The sequence below is a fragment of the Gaeumannomyces tritici genome (genome assembly GCF_000145635.1).
Source record: "Gaeumannomyces tritici R3-111a-1 unplaced genomic scaffold supercont2.3, whole genome shotgun sequence".
NCBI lineage: Eukaryota > Fungi > Ascomycota > Sordariomycetes > Magnaporthales > Magnaporthaceae > Gaeumannomyces > Gaeumannomyces tritici.
In genome coordinates this window covers 1-21,111 of record NW_008804547.1, presented here as the reverse complement: position 1 = coordinate 21,111, position 21,111 = coordinate 1, and the positions used below count along the sequence as shown (strand labels likewise).

Here is a 21,111-nt window from a genome sequence, read left to right as displayed (position 1 = left end):
TGATTGTCGAGCTGGCGTGTCTTATGTTTATTGGTGACTGCTCTTTTATGACTGTTTCGTGCCAGCGTTGGTGCCGTAACCTTTCTTGTTTTTATTCCTGTTTCTATTCCTTCGTTAGCGTCGTTGACTTTGAAAATTCTTGCGAGTATAGCGTACATCGTGGGTACAAACGCAAAATATTTGAGGCGTGGACGGTGCGAGGACAAGTCGCAGTTCACTTTAATAGATAAATTCTATTGCTGTAGTTCTTTTATACAAGCCCGAATGACCTGGTTGACTGTCATTCCTTACCTTGTTGAATACAGAATTAAGATCCCTCCCCCGTCCTGCGAACAAACTCATGCATTTTGTTTGCGGTGTCTCTGCGTCAGGTACATGCCGAGAACCATCACGGCGGCAAACAAACACGTAGCGGCGCACACCAGCTCAATCAGGAACGCGACGCGGACACCAGCCATGTAGCAAGCCAGCACCTCGGGCACCAGGCTCTCCGGAATCTTTTCCCGGATGCTCTCGGCGCCAACCTCGAGCACGCGGCGCGGCGTGACACCAGCAGCCGCCAGCGCGGGCGACGCGGCAACGCGGGCGACGAGGGCGTCGACGAGAGACGCCTGCACCGCGGGCATGAAGAGCACGGTGCCGACCGTCTCGGAGAAGAGGGTCATGCCGATGACGGCGGGCACGTCGTCGGTGCCCGCCAGCAGCGCCTGGTTGGCCACCATGGGCACCTGCAGGACCATGCCGATGCCCGCGCCCGTCAGCAGCTGGAAGCCCAGCAGGCGGGCGAGCGGCGTCTCGAGGTCCATGGTGTACAGGCACGCGGCGCCGGCGGTGATGACGACGGGGCCGGCGACCAGCCACAGCACCCACGGCAAGCGCGGGATGGTCATGTTGACGCCGATGACGACGATGGACATGCCCAGGATGAAGGGGATGGTCCAGATGCCGCTGTCGAACGCTGACGCGCCCAGCACGGCCTGCATGTAGATGGGCATCGAGTACGTGAGTGGAAAGTAGGCGGTGGCGATGAAGAATATGACGGTGGCGTTGCCGGCGATTAGGCCGTGGCGCAGTAGGCGGTACTGCACCATGGCGCGGTCGCCGAGCCGCCACTCGAGCGCCGTGAAGGAGAGGAGGACGGCGGCGGACGCGGCGAAGCTGCCGATGACGCCCGGCTGGTGCCAATCACCCGCCTCGCTACCCAGCTGCATGGCGAGCGTGAAGCAGCCCAGGCCCAACACGACGAGCATGATGCCAGCCGGGTCGAGGCGGAGGAGTTTTTCGCGTAGCGGTAGGGTGTTGAGGGGCGTTTGGATGGCGGACGCCGAGTAGCGAGTGCGGAAGAGAAACACGAAGAGGGCGACGGCGATGGCGCCGATAGGTAGGTTAATAAGAAAGCACCAGCGCCAAGAGACGCGGGACGTAAAAACGCCGCCCAGTAGCGGGCCGACGACGCTGGCGATGGCAAAGGTGCCGCCGAGGATGCCCATGTACAGCGGCGTCTTGTTGGGCGGGGCGATGCTGGCGATAATGGTGAAGGCGCCCGTGATGATGCCGGCGCCGCCCACGCCGCTAAGGGCGCGGCCCGCGATCAGCATGGGGCTGTTGACGGCCAGGCCCGAGACGAGGTTGCCGGCCTCGAAGACGGCGACGGCGACCAGGAACGAGCGCTTGTGGTCAAAGTGCGAGTAGACCTTGCCGTAGGCGCACTGGGCCGGCGCTGATGTGAGGAAGAAAGCGCTGCCGTACCACGGAACGTGGGCCAGGCTGTGGAAGGTGGATGTGATGGCCGGCACGGCGTTGGCCAGGATGGTTAGGTCGAGGGCGAAGAGGAAGACGGCGAGCATGAGCGAGATGAGGATGCCGATGACGCGCATGGTGGGCAGCGTAGTCGTGGTCGTGGTCGTGGTCGTGGTGGTGTCCTGGCTCGTCAGGCCGTCCGGCGGGACCGTGACGCCGCCGGTCGTTTCTTTTTTGTCTGCCGCCATAGTGATCGGACGTCGCCGGTGTTGTTTTGGGGTTATGGCTGTGGTACAGCAGCCGTTGTTGCGGCCGGCCGGGAACTCCCACCAGAAAAAGAGACGGACACGGAAACGGGTTGTCAGACTTGCATCCTTCTTTATTTCGTCAAAAGCGGTGGAGACCTCGGACCCCATCTCGTAGCGCCGAAATGGGATGCTGTTTGCCCAGAACCGACCCCGCAATGCCACGCCCCCGTCTGCAGGCCTCGCCGGTGACTCTTAGGCCAGGGTCTCCTCCGCCCACCAACCCCTGAACTCGACCAGACGCTCCGTCCGTCTCCGCGCCATCCGCCTCCCCGCCTCCGTCTTCATCATGCCCCCGAGCAGTTCCAGCTTTTCGACAAAGTGCTCGATGGCATTGTCCAGGGTGCCGCCCCTAACGCCGGTAAATGCGAAGCAGCGGCCGACGCCGACCGCCCCGATGGCGTCGAGGCGGTCGGCGTCCTGCACCACTGCCAGTTCGGGCAGCTCCGCCACCTTGGCCACCACTTTTGCCGGGTCCTTTTTCTCGCTGGAGAAGGACACATGGAGGACCAGGTCCTGGACGCGAGCGGCGAGGGTCGGGTCGGCGCCCTTTTGGAGAAGCACGTCGCGCACTAGTGTCGTGTGGTCCTGGCCGGGTTGGATGTACTTCTTGTCGCCGACATCGTGGAGCAGAGCCCCAAGCTCGATAAGGGTTTCGTCGTAAACGACGCCGCGCGAGGCTGCCAGCTCGCGCTCCTCAGCCAGGATGCTGCGCGAGAGGGCCACAACGCGCTTGATGTGGTTAAAGTCGTGGGACCCGTCGTAGTGCGACATGTACTCCTCGACGTAGGCCGTGACGTCGGCCATGAGGCCGGCGGGGAGGGCTGCTCCGGCTGGCTGCGTGCTTTGTGCCATGCTGGGTGATCTGTTGTGAGGATGTGAAGGACGGTCGACAGGGAAGAACGTAGACGGAAAAGTCGAGGTTGGTCGTGCTCAACCGTGCGGTTTCCATGGCGGAATTTCAAGGCGACGCTAGCGCTGAATCGTGACGCTGGAGCCTAGAAAGACCCACTTGGCAGTGGACCATCGCCAATTTCTTCCCCATAGATCCGCAGGAAAAAAAAAAAGACAAGTTACGGCTCATTGCCAAAAACATTGTAGCATTTATTTGTCCGATTGGGGATATCGCTTTATCCTTTAATGTACGAGTCAGATCAAGCCTTCGAGTCCATCAGCTTCAGGTTACCCTTGGCCGGGCCGTTCAGGCACGTTCCCGAAGCATCGAAGCGGCTTCCATGGACCGGACAATCCCACGACTTCTCGGCCGGGTTCCAGCAAACCACGCCAGCCAGGTGCGGGCAAAGAGCACTCATGCGCTTGACTGAGCCGTCTTCGCCCTTGTAGACGGCAACCTTGGTGCCCATGCCCTCCGTCATAACACCGCCCGAGCCCGCGGCCAGGTCCTCGATGTCGGTAATGTCCGACTGAAGCAGCCGCTTGTACTGCATGTTGTCGTGTAGATTGTCCCTGATAGCCTCGCCGGCCGACTTGACAATCGAAGCCACGCGGCTGGGCGAGTACAGCGACTCCCACGGGTTCTCCTTGCCCTCGACGAGATCGGCGATCAGACGGCCGGCCAGGACACCGTGCGTGAGCCCATTGCCCGAGTCCCCCGTCATGCCCACGTACGTCCTCTGGCGGCCCTGGTCCCTGCCGATAAAGGCCATGTAGTCGACTGGCTCGACGATGTGGCCGCTCCAGCGGTAGTCAACGGCTCCGGCACACAGGAAGCGCTCGCGTGTCCACGTCTCCAGCTCATCGAACCGGCCTCCAGGATCCTCCTGGCCGACTTCATGGTCGCAACCGCCGACTATCATGTAGTCGTCGGCGTCGTCACACGCCGTGAGGCGGATGTACTTGTACGCCTCGGCCGTATCGTAGATGAAGCAGTCCTCGACCGAGCCGCGAGGAACTCGCATCGCGATGGCGTACGTCCTGTAAAAGGTGTTCTCGACAACGAGGCCGAGCTTGTGCAGCGGGATGCAAGTCGCCTGCACGGCGTGTGCGCACTGGACAACGCGGCCGCTTGCCGTCTCGACCTTGACGACCTCGTCGGTGCCCGTGGCGCTCTGGCTGCTGCCCTCGGTGATGCTCATGACCCGCGTGTCAGTGAAGCAGCGGAAGTTGGGCTGCTCCTTGAGCCATCCCAGGAGCCCACCGACGTAGATGGTAGGGTGGAACGCGCCCTGCCCGCCAAAGATGATGCCGCCACGCTGATCCACACTGCCATTCCAGCCCTTGACGGCCAGGTCGTCGTTATACTTGGCATCAATGCCGAGCTCTTTGGCCAAATCTGCCTCCCGGCGCAGTGACTCGACGTCCTTGGTGTGGTTCTTCTCGTCGGAGCGGCGATATTGCGACACCTCGTAGCCCGGGACCTTGCGGTACTCGCACTCGATGCCCAGCTTGGCCGCCACCTCGCCGACGCGCGCAATGGCCCAGGTGTGGCTTTCGGCCGCAGCGGAGGCGCCGGCCTGCCCGTGCTTCTTCCTGACATCGACATAGCCATCGTCGAGCGCGTTGGACAGGTGGCCGCTCGTACGGCCTGTCTCGCCGCCGAGGACGCCCCGAGCCTCGAGCATGACGACCTCATGGCCGCGCGCCACTAGCTCGTACGCGACGGACGCGCCCGTGATGCCGGAGCCCACTACGCACACCTCGGCTCGCGTGTCGGCGTCGAGCGAGCCGAACTGCGGACGCTTACTGTAGGGATCCTTGTGCACCCAGACGGCGTCGGTCGCGCCAGACGTCAGGAAGGCTTGCATCTGCTTCTGGTGCTTGGCCTGGGCCTGGGCTCCCGCTCCACTGTGCTGAGCCATGGTTGCGAGGCTTCGGAGAGTCTTGTGGGCGACGGATTGGCGTTCGAGGATGCGGAGCATGCTACTTCCTGCTGGTGCGCCAGGTCCTTGAGAGCTTCGATCGTGATGGGTAATGCCAATGGCAGGCGAGCAAAAGCCATTTATGGCCCAAGGGCTCGACAACGACCACTGTAGTCTGATATCTCGCTGCCTACAGCATCAATGACGCCTTGATAATGGGATGGACGCCAAAACGGTCGCACTACCGCAAGGATTGTTGCATTATGACGTTAGTATTTGGCAATGCGACAGCGCGACCAATCACATCGGGGTGCTTTGTCCGCCACTTTCACGTCGCACATTGTTGGTCAAGGGCGCTAGCCATGTCCATCGAACTGGACCACCCATCGCTCCTTCTCAACTGTAGTTTGGGCTTGGTAGTCCGAGGTGGAGGACCCGGGTGCCGGGGTTACGGACAAGACCCAGCTGTCTTGTAAGGCGGCTGCGCGAGCCACACCGAAGCACATCCGGCCGGGGCGCACCGCCTCTGGTCCAGGCCGAGATTTCCATCAGCTCGGCCGCCATATCTTCCGCGAGGGCCGGATCCACCACCCTGTTCATCTCGTGGGCGTTCGAATCTCCAGCTACCAAGCACAAGCTGGACGTATCCCACTCGCGGCGCCCGCGGCCCCCATAGCCTTGCCCACTCAGCACTCACGTCCTGGCCTACAGTATGGTTGCATTCCGGCCCCCATTTCGCTGCACGGGCGAAGGGGCTGTAGCTGGCCTCCATGGGATTGGCCAGCCAAGTGAAGCCCGACCGGGGGTCCTGATATGCCGCGCCAGGGTTCGTCTTGCATCCAATCATGGCGTCGGCCGTGTTAGCGATGCGAGACCAGCCGCCCGGAACCAAGTAGCCCAGCACTCACCTGGGCGCCCAGCAGGGTGGGATTTAATACAGCAGATGCTCGGCGAATCGGTCTGTGTGGAAAGTCCGGAGCCGGGGGAGCCGTGTGGGAGAGCCGTGTGGCGGGAGGCAGACCCGGACGAGGAGACGCCATCTCCGCCATCTCTGCCTCCTCTCCGGGCTCCTAACTCCCTGGGACCCTGCTAAAACCAGGACGGCAAGGGTGCATTTCCCGAGCACCAGCTTGCACGGGCCATGGTGGTTTATGTCGGGTCACTGGCTGCCGGCTCGTCCCTCGGGCCCATCATCTCGGGCGCCGCGGCGTCGGGCTTGAACAGCTGGAGGGCGCACCTGTGGATCCTCTCGGGCGCTTCGTTTTTCAACCTCGTGGGGTGCGTCCTCATGTTGCCCGAGACGACGCACACCTGAATGTCCATCAGCAGACCCGCCATGTCTAGAGAGGTCGGCACCGAGGTGATCGCGGCGAGGGAGGTTAAGTCCGAGACAATCGACCCAGGTCCTTGCAACCACGCTGGTGTTTGGCGTCACCATCTACTGGACCGTCCTCAGCTAGATAGTCGTGGCGGCCCTGTACGCCCAGTCGCCGCTGCTGTGGAGCCCGCGCTCCATTGGCCTTATCAACGTTGCGCCCCTCATCGATCTCGCCATCGGCCTGCCGCTCGGCGGCGCCCCTGCCGACATGCTCAACAACCGGTCGGCAAGGAAGGCCAACGGCGTGCACGACCCCTCGGCCCGCCTGCCCGCCGTCCTCATTGGAGGCCTCGTCAGCCCCGCCGGCTGCGTCGTCATGGGTTTCGCCCGGCAGCGGCCGGACAAGTGGATCAAAGTCTGTGTCGGCCGGGCCATGCTGTCTTTTGGGCTTACCGCGTCGGCCAACGTCCTTCTCACCTACTCGGCCCATTGTATGCCGAATCGGGCAGGCCACATCGGCGTCGTTGTTAACGTGGCCAAGAACTGCGTTGGGTTCGGCGTCTCGTCCGCGTCGCTGAAGTGGCTGGCCATGGCTGGTCCAGTCAGACAGTTTGGTGCCATGTCGGGCATCCTGTTCGCTGTCTATCTCCTTGTCATCCCGCTGTGGGCTTCTAAGGGGGGCCGGGTTTCCCGTTTGTCTGACGTGCTGGAGAAGAAGCTGTTTTTTTGCGACTCCGCCTCGCTTCGACTAGGGTGGTCTACTGGATATTACAGGAGCGTGGGACGGGACACTCTGTCGTAGTAGTTTACATAGCCGGCTAGGGACTAAGCTAGGTTGTTGTCGAGGAATTAGCTTCCCGTTCTTAGCATATGTATGAAGATTGCTTATATTTAGGAAAGCTGTTTGGAATTGGCTGCATGTAATATGGTTGTCGGGCGGTGGTTTTTTGCCGAAACAATTCCGCCATTCAATTTAATGTCGAGCGCTATTTACTATTTGGACACAAGACTTTCCACAACCATTTCCGCATTTCTGTAAAATCCCAGTGCCCTCAGCATGGGCTTGTCGTCAAACCTGTACAAGTACACCGGCTCCGGTCCCTCATCGGCGAAATGCTCGTAGGGGTACCAGGCTGGGACGCAAAAGGTGTCACCTTTCTGCCATGCAAATTTCTCGCTGCCAATGAGGCTGTGCCCTGAGCCCTCGATGACGTGGTAAACAGACGACGCCGTCTCCTGCACCTTGAGTGACTTCTTTCCTGGCATCAGGATCGCGGCCGAACCTCCGAGGATTTTGCTTACTGAAATTCTCACCAAATTAGCCACTGGAAACAAGCAAATGCGAGACTGGACGAACGCACCTTCGGTGCCATCGGCGTGGAGGTAGGGCAGAGTGACATAATCGCCCCCCTTGGCGTCCAGCGCCGCCTTCATGCGGACCCATGGGAACACAAGCGGCGACTGGGACGTGTCGGCGTCCTCGGCCGGGTAGCGCGGGGCCGAGTAGTGCTCGACAAAGTGCACGGGAAAGTGCACAAAGTTGGGCAGGTCGAGCCCGTCAAGCCAGATCATGGGCCCGGACCCGTCCTTGCCGTGGTCGTGCCAGTTCCAGGTCGGGGTGAGGATGACGTCACCGCGCTGCATCTTGATGCGCTGCCCGTGCACTGCAGTGAAGCCGCCCTGGCCCTCGATGATGAAGCGCATGGCAAAGGCCGTGTGCCTGTGCGCGGCGGCCGTCTCGTTTGGCATCACCAGCTGGAGCCCCGCGTAGATGGTGTCGGTGGTAAAGGGCGCATCTGGGTTGGAGACTCGTAAGCGGCCTGCGTCCCGTGCGTGCCTGACATGGTGGACATGGAGGTCTGTCTCTTACCTCGAGATGGGTTCACCAGCATCAGCACCCTCCGCTCAGCCTGCGCCTCGCCCACCAGGGTGCCGGCTCCGATGAGCGTGGGACGAATGTCGGCATACTTCCACAGGAATGGCGTGCACCTTGGGTTGGGCAGCGGAGGGTTGAGCCGGCTCATCTGCAACCAGAGCGGCTTGGTGTGGTTGCTCTCGGCCGCGCGCAGGAGCTGTGCCACTGCATCTTGGGCCGTGGCTGACTCGGCAACTGCGGGGGACGTCATCTTGATCGTTTCCAAGTGGGGAATGTCTGCAGACCTCAGCTGGAAAGGCCATCGCTTGGTGGTCCGTCTTCATATATGCAAGGGTCGAGCAGCGTTGACGCCCAGCTTCGGCAACTGATAGACATGGGGGCCCCCGGACTAGGCAACGGCGTCGGCATGGTGCTTGGCCACGGGGAGATAGCGGTGGGGTTTGGGGCCGCGCCCGGATCAGCCGGCGGAGTTAAAACCGCTGGTTCCAGTCGTCTCCCCACCGACGGCAGTTCCGCCCATTAGCCACACACCACAAGCACCATGGAACAGACGGGGCTTGATCACGGCTCGGCGGATGCGGCCTGCCTTGAAGGACAGCTTCCGCGCAAGAGGCAGAGGGTACCCGTGGCGTGCGGCTTGTGCAGGGCACGCAAGTCCAGAGTAAGTGCTGCGCTCTTCGGTCCACGTGCAGTGTGCAGTGCTGATGGTCACGTCCGCAGTGCGATGGCCTGAGGCCGAAATGCTCCAGCTGCACCACACAAGGAACCGAATGCAGCTACGCCCAGGCCGCGGCCCTCGTGTCGAGCGCCACGGTCCCAAAGTCGTGAGTGTGCACGGCGTTGCGCGCCAACGAGATTGGAAAGCATGCTCAAGTTCCCGTCCGTCTAGCTACCTTGATCGGGTCGAGGCCCGTCTTGCCAAAGTGGAGCGTGACATCCACAAACTCAACAGCCAGTTTGCCGGCATCTCGCTGGCCCCCGAGACTGACGCCAGTGGGCCCGATGCGGAGTCGTGGTCTGACGTCCAGGGCTCGGCAGCTGGAGATGATGGGACCGGCTCCTTTCTCTCGCTGGATGCGACCGACGGCGTCGGCACCATCGAGTTCACCGACGAGCAGGACTTGGCGTATTTTGGTAGGAGCATTGTCGGCTGCTGGTGCCGTATCTCCAAGTGTCTAACGTCGGTCCTAGGTCCATCATCCAACATAGCCTTCACCCGCACCCTCCGCCGAGCACTAAGCTCGTTTATGCGCGACAAACCAACGACTCCAGCTTCACCTCTAAGCGTTTCGAGACCCCAGTCACCCGCGCTACGGATGGCCAATGATGCGTGGTTGTTTTCCAACCAGCGGCCTGCATCCGAATCCCACAACCTACCCCCAGAGGCCGAGATGGTGCAGTTGATCCGCCACTACTTTTCCGACACGGGCCTTCTCTTTCCCTTCATCCACGAGGACGCCTTCCGAGCGACGTACAGGGCGGCTAGGGCGTCCAATTTTCGCCGCGTCAGGCAGTCCTGGCTTAGCCTCCTGTACATGGTGCTAGCCATGGCAGCCACCACCAGCAACCAAGCCGACGTGGATGGGCCCACCAGGGCTGCCCGAGCCGAAGCCTTTTTCACTCGTGCCAAATCACTGTCTTTAAACCAGATGATAGCTGGCGCCAGCGTCGAGATCAGTACGCCGTAGTGCTTCCGCTCGCCGGCTTTTCGTGTTTGAACGCACAGAGGACTGACCAGGCTCCTTCCATCCCCGCGTAGTCCAGGTCATGCTTCTCATGACGCAGTTCCTTCAAGGTTCTCAGCGTTCTGTCAAAACATGGACGATCCACGGACTCGCCGTCAATGCTGCCTTCCAGCTTGGCCTCCAATCCGGGGAGGCATTGAACAAGTTCGAGCCGTTGGAAAGGGAGATTAGACTCCGAACTTGGCACCACTGCGTCATGTTGGATCGGTAAGTTGGCTCGGACAGGGAGGCACAGCGGAGCGTGGCATGAGGCTAACGTGACTCCAGATCATTGAGCATGACCCTCGGTCGTCCACCCTCGATCCCCGAGAAATATGTTCGCGTCCCTCTTCCTCGACATGATGGGCCCATGCAGCATTTCGTGTGGTCCGCGGAGGAGAACAGCACACTCTTTTTCAACGCCACAATAACACTCTACCGAATAACCCAAACTGTCATCGGCACGCTTTACGGGTGCAACCTGGGCGAGACAGCGGTTTCCAGCACGGCCAGCACGGCCAATGCAGCCTCGTCGACAGTGCAAATTGAACAGAAGCTGCTCGAGTGGGAATCCTCGCTGACACCACCACTCAAGATTGTCAAGGTCGAGGAGCTGCTGCAAGGCGACGGCCCGGAGCTGCCCAAGAAGCTACGGGCCATCCTTACGCTGCGTTATCACAACCTGCGTATCCTGGCCCACAGACCCATGCTCGAGCGGCTGCTCGGCGTCCTTGCGCTCTCCAATAAGGCGGACCCTCGCCATGACACTAATATGCTGTGGCAGTTTGGGGCCAGGAGCAAGACAATTTGTTTCCAGTCGGCCGAGGCCATCATAGGCATCGTCGACACTGCGACGCGCTCTGCCAGCGGGCTGCTCGGTGCTTGGTGGTTCTCGCTTTATTTCGTCTTCAATGCCGCGCTCGCCGTCGCCGCCGTGCTTCTGTCGGATCAAGTTGGTCATTCTCCCGAAACCTACCCGACCTGCCCTCCGGTGTCCATCCAAGCGGAGCGCCAGCTCCAGGTCCTCAACCAAGCCATCGGATGCATGCCGCTCCTGGACAGCGGCAACCCGGTGCTGGTGGAAAAGTGCACCAAGTTCCTGTCCGGCCTTGTCTGCTGCCTGCGCCAGGGTCTCGCCGCCACGGCGGCTGGGCCGTCCCTGTCGCCGGCTGGTGCTGCCGCTGCCGCTGCCGCTGTCGGGAACCCGCCCGCAGAGGGATTCGCCAGCGTGGATCCCCAACTGGCTGGCCTGAAATTCACCCCTGGCGGAATTGACTCGGCCGACTTCCAGCTGCTAAGTTTTCTGAGCAATGACGGCACGAGAGACTTGTTTTGGTAGATACCTTATTAGTGTAAACCATTAGAAAGACGCCACGCCGTCCCGCTTTCTCACGGCCTTCTCCCAGCGTGCCTCCATAACCTTTTCGGCATCGTATCCGTACGCCCACATCTGCGTCTGCGGGTCACTCCACTGGTTGGGGCTGCTGAGAAACGGTTTCCTCTCCACCTCCACCCTCATGGCCGCGTCCCTGGACTCCTGGAGCGGCCCGTCCTCAAAGTGCCAGATCATGGCGTTCACCATGCTGGCCTCCTGCATCATGCTGCTGCGCCGGATCCGCTCCTTCTCGAACACGCGCAGCGCGAAAGCCAGGTCCTTTGCCGTCCTGAGCTCGTTGATAGCTACGGCCAGCGCCGCGCCGTCCTCCACTGCCATGGCGGCGCCCTGCGACATGTACGGCACCATAGCGTGGGCAGCGTCCCCCAGTATAACCAGGCGAGAGTTCCGGCCGACCCAGGTGCGCAGCGGCGGGCTGACCATGAGCGGCCACCTGAGCGCGCGGTCTGCAAGGCCGATGACCTTGACAAGCCTGGTTCTCGCTGTCAGTCTCTCAATTGCACTGCCTCGGGCTAGGTGTCAGGACAAGGGACTCACTGTGGATCCCAGTCCTCGTACTCCCGCTGCATGTCGCGCAGGGTTTCCTCTTGAATTTGTGGGTGCGGGGACGGCGGCCCTGGTTTGTCTGGATGCGATAGCACCATATTAAACGACTTTCCCCCCGCGATGGTGTATGTCATGACGTGTCGGTCCTCGCCGATCCTGCAGAAGGATGTTATGAAACGACGGCAACGGATGCCATTGCATCGGGAACCTACCAGATGTTCAAGCCTGGCTCCTCAAGGATCCATGCCATCTCGGGAACCTCTTTCATCTTGGCAACATCGACGGTCGTGCGGTATGCGGACAAGCCCGTGGACCTGGGTATTGCGCTATCACCGGCCGGGAGCAAAGCCCTTGCGGTGGATTTGACACCTGGCGCGGGATGTTAAAAAAGCCTGTACTGGGAGCTGCGGCAGAAGTGGTTTGTCCTTGTGCTTACCGTCGATGGCAACGACAAGATCCCCGCGCAGCGTCGTGCCGTCCTGCAAGTTTACAGACGCGGACGGCTCGTCGTACTGCACAACTTTGCAGTTTAGCCGGACCTGCACACCCAGCTCGGCGACCCTACTGGCCAGAGCCTCGTGGAAGTGCGCGCGGTGGACGACATAGTACGGCGTGCCGTACATGGAGCTGAAATCGGACGAGAGGTCGGTGAAGCCAATCACCTTACCCGACTCCCACCGCCGGAACGAGATGCCGTCCGGCCGCACCGCCAGGGGGCCGAGATCCTCCATCACACCCCACCGGTACAGCAGCCTGCCCGAGTTGGGCGGGATCTGGATCCCCGCGCCCACCTCGCCGAACGCGGGCGCCTGCTCCAGGACTGTGACCTTATGGCCCCGCCGCGCCAGGGCGATGGCAGTAGCGAGGCCGCCGAGGCCCGCGCCGACGATCACGATGTCGAGCTTGAGCTGCGCCTGCGGCGGGCTTTTGTCTGTCGTGGCCGCGCCATTGACTTTGTCGAGGAAGCGCAGGCAGTGCGATGGATACGTGGTCGACGTGAAGTGCGGCTTGCAGCCATTGCCATTCCCGTTTTGGCTTGTCGTCCCCATGGCTAGCACGTTATTCGACTGACGAGTGAGCGGTGTCGCCCGACTTCAGGGTCTGGCGGAAACTGCGCCTTGATATTCTCCCGAAATCACTTGTAGCCCAGCTGTTTCCGTGGTGGTCTCGGCCCGGGATTAACCATTTTCGGCCATATCCGTTCCTAACTCCCCGACCCGTCCTCCGAATCCATTCGCGAACCGGCGTTCTCCATTAGGTAATTTCCAGCAAGGATACATGAGCATACCTTGCTCCTTTTAGCAGCCATACTTCCTATTCCAGCCAGTGTAAAATCACGTAACCCCAAAGGACAGCACACCGACTTGCTAAAAAAGGAAAGCCCTACCTGTAAACGGTACCCTAGCTCTCTTGGCTGATGTCTGTCATATTGCTGCTTTCGGGCAATTTGCAAAACATGGGTTCAATTCTTCTTGAAGCAAAAAAAAAGGTATGTTATATTTGTATGTCCACCAAAGCCCATCTCGCGACGTGATCTTCCATCACGCGAACTTGACACCGTTTCTCAATGTGCCAATCTTGTTAATGCTAACTTCCATTCTTGTTCCTGGGACGAGGTATCGAGGCAGTTTCATGGAACCACCAACTCCTGGAATTCCGTGTTACAAGCGGGCTCGTCCCATCGAAGCATGTCCATCCGCTCCAGCCACACTTACCTCCAAGCGTGCCTGTCATAATGACGGACCCTGCTTGTAACGTCGTGCCCGAGGACAAGTAGGAAACAAGATAGGCGCAGTCAAACAGCAGATCCTGGACCGGCTCCTGCTGCCTGGTTTCCCCGTCGACAATCGTCTTTAGGAGCAGCTCCTTCGGGTCGCCGATCAGGTCGGCTCGCACAAGACATGGCCCAAGCGGCGCGAACGTGTCGAAGCCCTTGGAGAATCCCCACTGGGGCACGGCGCCGGCAAGCTTGGGGTCCCTTTGGAGCTTCCGCGCCGAGACGTTATTTCCGCATGTGTAGGCGGCGACGTAGTCCAGTGCTTCGGCGGGCGACACGTCCTTCGCGTTGCGGCCCATAACCAAACACAGCTTACCCTCGTAATCGGCCTGGTGGTCCTGCGCAATTTTGGGAATGATGACATCGGCGCCGTGGTCCAGGACGGTGGTGTTGGGCTTGAAGAAGATGAAGGGGAACGGCGGCGGGTTTCGGCCCGCTTCCCGAACCGAGTTTAACATTGCTTGTTAGCTTCGGCGATGCATCCTGGGACATTACCAGGAATGCCATCCGTACTTTTCACTGTGCTTCGCATAGTTAAGCCCGACGCAGCGAAGAATGGGAACATTTGCTTGGGCAAGCGGTCCGAACAGCTTTTTTACTGTTGCCACTTTGCTGGAACGACGGTTTTGCCAGTTTCGTCGTATATGTTATTGCCAGTAATAACCCAAGCTTGCAATCCCGTAGCTTCGGTGGTATCGCCCAAGTCGAAGTTGGAGTGGGGCAGGATGGGCTTGCTTTTTAGCGTCCTGCCGTTGCTAGCGACGAAACGGATCAAACGATTCCACGCGACAGGCATGGTAAGCAATACGAAAAAAATGGAATTCGAATAGGAAATGGCTTTTTCGGGAAGGAAAAGAATTTGTTTAATTACAAGTAAAGCGTATATCGAAATGGATTTAAAACGCTGCGAGCGCCGGGGAGTTAGGATTAAATGCATACGCCCGCTATTGCACTTCCGGCTTGAGGTAGCGGAGTGCGGCGGCGCCGAAGCGGTTGCGAGGGTGGACCTTGAGGCGCGCTCCCTGGGCGGCCAGCGTTTCAGGGCAAGGAAACGGCCGAGTTTATGTAGGCATTGGCATTGGGCGGCATCGTGACCTGCTGGCAGGAACAAAGCTAACCTCCTTCGCTTCCTTTTAAAACGCTGTCCGCAAGCAAACCAACCCGCGCTAAGGCCAACAACCCTCCCGCCCATGCCCGCCGCAAAGCCGAAATTACACGCATGACAAAACAAGGCCTAACGCCCGAGGAGATCGCTACCGTAATGGCCAGGCGCAGGATGGGGTTAACAGGCGGCGTTAAGACAATATTGCGGCTGCAAACGCTTTGGAAGCTTCGGGAGGTCCTTATCGAGGAGCAGCGGAAACAGGCACGTTATATGGCGGCCGAACGGGCTAAGGCGCAGTAAAGGAAAGAGTTTGCCGAGTATGCCAGCGAGCTGCGCATCAAAAATGTTGCGGAGTGGTTGCTGCCAAAGTAAAGGACCCTAAAATTTTGGCAAAAAAAAATTACGCTATTAAAATGTTAACCGAAGCACATCCTTAGTTATTTGCCGGCATGTTTACAAGTGCAAGGCTTGGAGCCGAAAAGGACGACTCGGAAGATGATAAGGCACAGCACACGGAAGCAACACACAGGTCCATAAAGCCTCGACAAGGAGCTTCTGGGCAAGATCACAACTTGAACGTCGACTTGGACGAAGACTCGGACGGAGACTCGGACGGAGACTCGGACGACGACTATGCCGACTAGGGGCCCGATCAATCCGCACCTGCCGTCGGCCCGCCGCTCGACCAGGGAAATATATATCTCGACGCTGGGTTTTCTGGCATCCAAGACGGCGATTTTGACGGGCACGACTTCGCGGCGCTGGAGCCACTTCGGCAGGCAGCAGCAGCCCAAGCGGGCGCCGGCCCCACCCTGGCAGAGGACGGGGTGCTGCGCGAAACGAAATCAACCTAGCGACGGCGTGCATCGGCAGCGCCCAGGCCGCTCTGGATGTGCTTGGGGCTAGGCTTGAGACAACAAGCATCACGAGCCAATGTGGGGGCTCCAAGTGGTTTTGGCCACTGTACGTTACGGCATCTTTACGGTACCCTCGAGTTGTAGTTGTTCCTCTGTGCCTCGAGTCGCCGGAGAACCGCCTGGCCCTTGAGGATCTCCAGCTTCATCGCCTTGATCTTGTTGTGGTAGTAGTTAACGGCGGTCTGGGTCACGTGGACCGTCTTCGTGTCCGTCTTAACCTACGTGACATGCTGGGCGACATGCTGCGTAACGTGCTGCGTGACGGGGAGATGAGGCTCGGCAGCAGTGCTTCGGGTTTTGTGCCGCTCACGGCACGGTTTATAAATCCATTCTATGATTCGCTACTCCTTCAAGGCCCGCTCAAGGATGCTGAAGCGGTAGCCTGGAGACGTCATCTGCGCCTTGGTGGGTCGCAGCGGAAGTGGCTGCATGGCGGGCACTGCCGGACTCCGCACCCCGCACCAGAAAGGGACAGCCCTGGCCTCCGAGGCACCTCAAGCAAACAACTGAGCAGGCGACTAGCCACGACGCGGGGACGAGGGAAAGCTGCACTCTACGGACAGGAAAAGTAGGCAGGCTGGCTGACTGGCCCTCGAGACAAAACCCCTGCCTGCCCACGCGTTTGGCCTTGAGACAATGCCGAGCTTGTACTTGCAGCTCACGCTTCCCGTTCTGTCTAGCACCCCCTTCTGCCTCTGCTTCTGCCCGCCATCACTAGCTGGGACGGCGGCACTTCTCGGCCGACCTGACGACAGGCGACAGTCTCGACTCCTGCGTCCGGCCCGACCAGCCCTCCCCCACGACGGGACCTCAACCACCAGTACGAGCATGACAGACCCCGACCTAAACTGTCCTAGCCCTCGAAGTCCAAGATGGTGGCCAGGAGGAAGACAGGACGACGCAGTGTCCAGACCCTGAGTGGCTGTGGTTCCCGCGTTCTCCAGGCTCATCCATCCCGGCCTACCCCGTTGCTCGTGATGGTCCTGACAGCTGCCAGTCAGCCCCGTCCCAGCCCTCATCCACCGTATCATGTATGGTTCGTGTGTTTCGTAGTTTAGTTGGTTCGGTCGTAGTTTTCGTGGCTTCTCGTTACTGGCCGGTAATTTTAGATTCCCCGGGGCAAGACTTGTCCTTGTTCATGATTTAAATCTGCGCAAACCATTCAATACACCCCGCACCAAGGTCAGCAGGGAGGCACCGGTCGGCAGCGGGAAAGGCAAGGTGCGCAAGGAAGCAAGGAGGCGTTGACGGACAAAAATGGAAATACAAGGCCAAAGCGACACCGAAAGCTGCGACGAACAGCATGGTGCCGCAAGAAAAGCCAGATCGGGGCTGCTGCTCACGCAAGAGCTGCGCTTTAAAGTCCTGCCGGGCCTGCTGGCGACGCTCCTGGCGGCGGGCGGCGCGGTCGTCGTTGTTTGCTGCTGCTGGGTTGTGGCTGCCGCGGGAGGAAGTGGCGGGCTTGGTGGCTGGCAGCACCAGGCCTGGGAGGTCGGGCGGCGGGCCTGGGGGGCTCGGTCCGTCGTTGTCTGGGCGGCCGGTGCGCTTCTTGAGAGCAGCTAGCCGCTGTAGGAGCTCGTTATCGCGCGGGTCGTCGGGCATGTTGGGTTGTTCGGGTCGTGTCGGTGCGGAAGGCGCGCTGGCTCGGAGCGGCGGCTAGGTGCGTCCTAGCTAGTGGTGAGCGCGCCGAGGTGGAAAAGTTGGCTTGGTGTTTTGTTTGGTTGCCATAGCCATTTTTCTGGGCGCCTAACTTGAGGCAGCGCAGCGATGTGGGCCGGTGGATCCGTTGGAGGCAGCAGCTCCGTCAGCTGCGCTAAAGCACGGCACTCCTTCAAGAACACCCGCCGCTATTATGGTAGCGCAGCCGACCCCTTCATGCCGAATCCAAGCGTACTCGCACCCTATCCGCACGAAACGACGACGAGATTCCCCCGACGCCGCCGGCGCCAACAAGCGACGAACCGCCTCGCCTCTCCCTCCGCAGAACGGTCGCCAACAGGCCCGTCACGAAGGCCGACACATAAAACAACCCACACAACCCACGCCCATGCGCCGCACCGACTTTCTGCGCTGGCTCGACGCGATCCCTGACGGCGCCGACGTCGACGCCCAAGTCGACCTCCGTAAGCGACCGAGAGCTGCCAAGGACGAAGACCTGTCCCAGCCGCAGCCAGACGGCCTTGCCAAGAGAAGGCGATGCGACCCCTGTCGCGCTGATTTCCGCACGCCACCACTGTCGCGCTCTGCGTCGGGACAGATGGACCACGGCCAGGACAGCGCCCGCCGCGAGGCAACAACCCCCCCAGACGCGGACCTGTCAAGCCATGGAGCCGTTGCCAACGACGACACGCCGCGGGCTACCCTCGTCGATCGGCCACGGCACCGCCAGCTCGACCGCCACATGTCCACATCACACTCGTCACGCTCGTCACGCGCTGGGTCGTCGGCTTCGTCTGACAAACAAACTACGGGCAGCCAACCGTCGTCCACAGGTCGCAAAAGGAAGAGAGACATGAAGGTGGCGCCGGACCGAGTTAATATCAAGACTTTCGCCACAGGCGTTAGAACCATGCTCCTGCCGCCACGCCTCGGCGAGCTTGATGCGGCCTTTAAAAAGTCGTGGGCTGGCTGTGTGTCCTCGTCTCGATACACAGAGATAATGCAAGCCGAAGCGCCCCTCAACGACATCGCCGCCATGCCCGAATCCGCCTTCTTCGCCGCCCCGCCGCCCGAGCACCAAGGCCGGCCGTTCGAGGCTCAAGAGTCGCCTAGCTTGGCCGACGTTGTATCGTTGTTAGCCAAGGCGGCACAATGCGAGGAGGACGGCTGGGACGAGGCCGGTTGGAACATGGCTGTTCACTATCCTCTCATGCGTCTGGCCGTCCCGGACGGCAGCCAGCTCGAAGTTACACCTTGGTAGGATAACACATATACAAGCACGCACGCTGGGGCCGTTATGGATAGCTAATACATCTCGGTCCACTACTTTTTTTGCAGCATCACGGCGCAAATCCAGCCTCGGTTCCAACCCCTTAGCACATCGTCATCTCGTGTTGACTATTGCATTACTATCAACCCGCACTGGCCCCACCAGCGCGGCGTCGATACTCCCGCCTTGCGCGCCATTACCGAACGCCAATTTTACCTTCCGGAACGTTCCATTAGCCATACTAGCTACGAACCCTTAATTTCGCGACCTATAGCCGTTAGCATCGAAACCAAGCGCCCCGATGGCTCCCCGGACGAAGCCATAGCCCAGCTGGGCATTTGGCAGGCGGCCCAGTGGAGGATGCTCGAGGAGCTGGCCCCGCCCTTGCCGCCGGCGCCTACAGGACCGGCAGACTTGTTCGCTGCTCCGCCGTCGCGACCACCGTATCTGGCGCTGCACGGGGTGGACTTTTTGCCAGCCGTTTACATCGTGGGGCACGAATGGAAGTTTGCGGCTTTAACCCGCGATGCCGCTCCCGCTACCGGCTCCAAAGGGATGGCGATTCAATCACAAAGTACGCTATGGACCAACTGCACTATGGGCGACACTTCGAGCGTTCACGGAATTTACCGCATTATATGGTGTCTCCGGCGGCTGGCCCGGTATTCTATGGAGGAGTTTTGGCCGTGGTACCAGCGGCATGTTTTGCGGATGGATTTTGGTGGTTGAAATAAATGCCGTCTTTTTTTTTCTCTTTTGTTCCTGTCTTTTGTTCTTGCTTTCGTTTTTATTTCCTAGTATCCCACCCCATTGTGGCAAAGTTACAACCGAGTTTCCATTGTTAAATCGCGTTCTTGCTTTCCGGAACCTTAGCTTCCTCGCTTGCCCCCCAAACCCGAAGCCCGCCTGCAAAATGACAGTAAGCCCAATTTCCTTGTTAATTTCCTCCATCCGCTCAAAGTCGGCCTGGGGGGCGGAAAACACGGCACCCACCGAGTAATGCTCCACGACAATCCGAAAAAGGCACGGCACCATTCATTTATGTTCTTCGGCTTAAGTTTAGGTTTTGAAAGCCAATGCCGTTCCAATACGGAAAAAACGCTAAGCTTAATTCAGGTTTTTATCGCTTTCGCTTTTCCTTTTTTGGATGCTGCGCTTTACTATTTTAAGGTTTTTGTCGCTTTCGCTTTTTTTAATTAAAATGGTTGCTTTTCCGCATTTGGGTTTTTGTTGCTTTTTACCCCAACAAATTACAATTACAATTAATAAATAATGCAATTTAACGAAATTAATTCCAAATTTTATTTTAAAAATTGTAATTTATTTGTTTTAATTCGCGCTTTTTTTTTTAAATTGAATGCATCGATTGGTAAATGTTAATATAAATATATTTGCGGGGGTTTGGTTGCATGTTTAATTGCTATTGCGTTGTTGGAAGCGCTTTTTTTTTGGGGTTTTTATTGCTAGCTTTTACCGCTACGGAAATGGCTAAAGCTACGGAAATTTAAGCTACGGAAATGGTTTAAACTATAAACCTTATTTTTTTAAATTTTTATCGCTAGTTTTTACCGCTACGGAAGTGGCTAAAGCTACGGAAATTCAAATTACGGAAATGGCCCAAATTACGAACCTTTTTTTTTTTGGTTTTTATTGCCAATTTTTACCGCTACGGTAATAGCTATAATTACGGAAGTTTAAATTATATAACATATCCAAAGGATAAATTAACAAATTTAAGCAAAAAAAAAAAAGAAAAAGGGTTTTAAATAGCTTAAATTGTTATTCGGAACCAAAGTTATACTGGAAATTAAACCCAAAATTTCCCGTTACAAAAGCAAACGCGTTACCATTGCGCTATACAATTTATAATAATTGTTAAAAACAAGCATTACTTACCAAATTAAAAAAGGGCAAATAAGTTAAAGTTAAAATTAATTAATAACATTGTTTAACCCGGCGATAAAAGAAAAAAATCGGGTTAAAAAAATTTGTAAAAAAGCGATAAATTATTTAAAATATTGTAACCGCGGGCATGTTTTGGATAATTGCTATATAGTAACTTAGTAAATTATTTATATTAATTTGCTTAAAAAATTGCTTTTATTAAATGGGGTTAGCGCTTTGCAGCTACCAAAAAAAAGCCGAAATCTTATTATTTAAGTTCTTTCCAAACCCGCTAGCTAACACTTCCAACATTAGCGAAACCGAATTCCCGAACCACTTTTTCCCAAACCCTTTCCAAATGCCCGTTTTCGTTACCCCGCAAAACATTATGGAAGCAACGGGCCGCATTAAACCGTAAAAAGCCACGGGCTAAAACCACCTTCCGAACGGGCTATTTAAAGCCGCCGGACTGCCGGGCGCAACCGTTATCGCGAAATTTGCCAACGCAACGATTGCTACAAGCTATTTCCCGAAGCGCTTTAAAAAGGCCCTTACGGTAGTACTACCCAAACCAAGCAGGGTTAGGGTTAGGGTTAGGGTTAGGGTTAGGGTTAGGGTTAGGGTTAGGGTTAGGGTTAGGGTTAGGGTTTAGGGTTAGGGTTAGGGTTAGGGTTAGGGTTAGGGTTAGGGTTAGGGTTAGGGTTAGGGTTAGGGTTAGGGTTAGGGTTAGGGTTAGGGTTAGGGTTAGGGTTAGGGTTAGGGTTAGGGTTTAGGG

At 58.2% G+C, this 21,111-nt stretch overlaps 12 protein-coding genes across 12 annotated transcripts; 4 read left to right on the top strand and 8 right to left on the bottom strand.

Moving 5' to 3' along the window:
• Positions 1 to 164: 164 nt before the first annotated feature.
• On the bottom strand, positions 165 to 1,988 carry GGTG_05087 (hypothetical protein; the record flags this gene model as incomplete). Its single annotated transcript, XM_009222886.1, has 1 exon — positions 165 to 1,988. The coding sequence occupies one exon, from the start codon at positions 1,986 to 1,988 to the stop codon at positions 339 to 341; it is 1,650 nt and encodes a 549-aa protein (XP_009221150.1). The 3' UTR covers positions 165 to 338.
• Positions 1,989 to 2,240: 252 nt separating this feature from the next.
• Positions 2,241 to 2,900, bottom strand: GGTG_05086 (hypothetical protein; the record flags this gene model as incomplete). The annotated part of the gene is made up of 1 exon (XM_009222885.1): positions 2,241 to 2,900. One exon carries the CDS (start codon positions 2,898 to 2,900, stop codon positions 2,241 to 2,243), a length of 660 nt encoding a protein of 219 aa, XP_009221149.1.
• A 198-nt stretch (positions 2,901 to 3,098) lies between these two features.
• GGTG_05085 (FAD dependent oxidoreductase) lies at positions 3,099 to 5,072 on the bottom strand. Its single transcript, XM_009222884.1, has one exon. The coding sequence runs from the start codon at positions 4,922 to 4,924 to the stop codon at positions 3,200 to 3,202; it is 1,725 nt and encodes a 574-aa protein (XP_009221148.1). The 5' UTR covers positions 4,925 to 5,072; the 3' UTR covers positions 3,099 to 3,199.
• Positions 5,073 to 5,260: 188 nt separating this feature from the next.
• GGTG_05084 (hypothetical protein) lies at positions 5,261 to 5,428 on the bottom strand (the record flags this gene model as incomplete). The annotated part of the gene is made up of 1 exon (XM_009222883.1): positions 5,261 to 5,428. One exon carries the CDS (start codon positions 5,426 to 5,428, stop codon positions 5,261 to 5,263), a length of 168 nt encoding a protein of 55 aa, XP_009221147.1.
• A 577-nt stretch (positions 5,429 to 6,005) lies between these two features.
• On the top strand, positions 6,006 to 6,984 carry GGTG_05083 (hypothetical protein; the record flags this gene model as incomplete). Its single annotated transcript, XM_009222882.1, has 3 exons — positions 6,006 to 6,142; positions 6,194 to 6,242; positions 6,325 to 6,984. 3 exons carry the CDS (start codon positions 6,006 to 6,008, stop codon positions 6,982 to 6,984), a joined length of 846 nt encoding a protein of 281 aa, XP_009221146.1.
• A 72-nt stretch (positions 6,985 to 7,056) lies between these two features.
• On the bottom strand, positions 7,057 to 8,908 carry GGTG_05082 (hypothetical protein). The gene is made up of 3 exons (XM_009222881.1): positions 8,053 to 8,908; positions 7,544 to 7,978; positions 7,057 to 7,483 (listed from the first exon to the last, which is right to left on the bottom strand). The coding sequence occupies exons 1-3, from the start codon at positions 8,306 to 8,308 to the stop codon at positions 7,176 to 7,178; spliced, it is 999 nt and encodes a 332-aa protein (XP_009221145.1). The 5' UTR covers positions 8,309 to 8,908; the 3' UTR covers positions 7,057 to 7,175.
• On the top strand, positions 8,590 to 11,227 carry GGTG_05081 (hypothetical protein). Its single transcript, XM_009222880.1, has 5 exons — positions 8,590 to 8,719; positions 8,779 to 9,192; positions 9,250 to 9,735; positions 9,818 to 10,010; positions 10,071 to 11,227. Coding segments are annotated over exons 1-5 (2,145 nt in total). The 5' UTR covers positions 8,590 to 8,718; the 3' UTR covers positions 11,122 to 11,227.
• GGTG_05080 (hypothetical protein) lies at positions 11,143 to 12,874 on the bottom strand (the record flags this gene model as incomplete). The annotated part of the gene is made up of 4 exons (XM_009222879.1): positions 12,161 to 12,874; positions 11,937 to 12,093; positions 11,716 to 11,880; positions 11,143 to 11,650 (listed from the first exon to the last, which is right to left on the bottom strand). Exons 1-4 carry the CDS (start codon positions 12,771 to 12,773, stop codon positions 11,143 to 11,145), a joined length of 1,443 nt encoding a protein of 480 aa, XP_009221143.1. The 5' UTR covers positions 12,774 to 12,874.
• A 348-nt stretch (positions 12,875 to 13,222) lies between these two features.
• GGTG_05079 (hypothetical protein) lies at positions 13,223 to 13,959 on the bottom strand (the record flags this gene model as incomplete). Its single annotated transcript, XM_009222878.1, has 2 exons — positions 13,223 to 13,330; positions 13,440 to 13,959. 2 exons carry the CDS (start codon positions 13,957 to 13,959, stop codon positions 13,266 to 13,268), a joined length of 585 nt encoding a protein of 194 aa, XP_009221142.1. The 3' UTR covers positions 13,223 to 13,265.
• A 707-nt stretch (positions 13,960 to 14,666) lies between these two features.
• On the top strand, positions 14,667 to 15,250 carry GGTG_05078 (hypothetical protein; the record flags this gene model as incomplete). Its single annotated transcript, XM_009222877.1, has 2 exons — positions 14,667 to 14,902; positions 15,073 to 15,250. The coding sequence occupies exons 1-2, from the start codon at positions 14,721 to 14,723 to the stop codon at positions 15,248 to 15,250; spliced, it is 360 nt and encodes a 119-aa protein (XP_009221141.1). The 5' UTR covers positions 14,667 to 14,720.
• A 221-nt stretch (positions 15,251 to 15,471) lies between these two features.
• Positions 15,472 to 17,125, bottom strand: GGTG_05077 (hypothetical protein; the record flags this gene model as incomplete). The annotated part of the gene is made up of 3 exons (XM_009222876.1): positions 15,472 to 15,741; positions 16,186 to 16,615; positions 16,824 to 17,125. 3 exons carry the CDS (start codon positions 17,123 to 17,125, stop codon positions 15,586 to 15,588), a joined length of 888 nt encoding a protein of 295 aa, XP_009221140.1. The 3' UTR covers positions 15,472 to 15,585.
• A 250-nt stretch (positions 17,126 to 17,375) lies between these two features.
• Positions 17,376 to 19,569, top strand: GGTG_05076 (hypothetical protein; the record flags this gene model as incomplete). Its single annotated transcript, XM_009222875.1, has 2 exons — positions 17,376 to 18,439; positions 18,521 to 19,569. 2 exons carry the CDS (start codon positions 17,376 to 17,378, stop codon positions 19,179 to 19,181), a joined length of 1,725 nt encoding a protein of 574 aa, XP_009221139.1. The 3' UTR covers positions 19,182 to 19,569.
• Between the last annotated feature and the right edge of the window lie 1,542 nt (positions 19,570 to 21,111).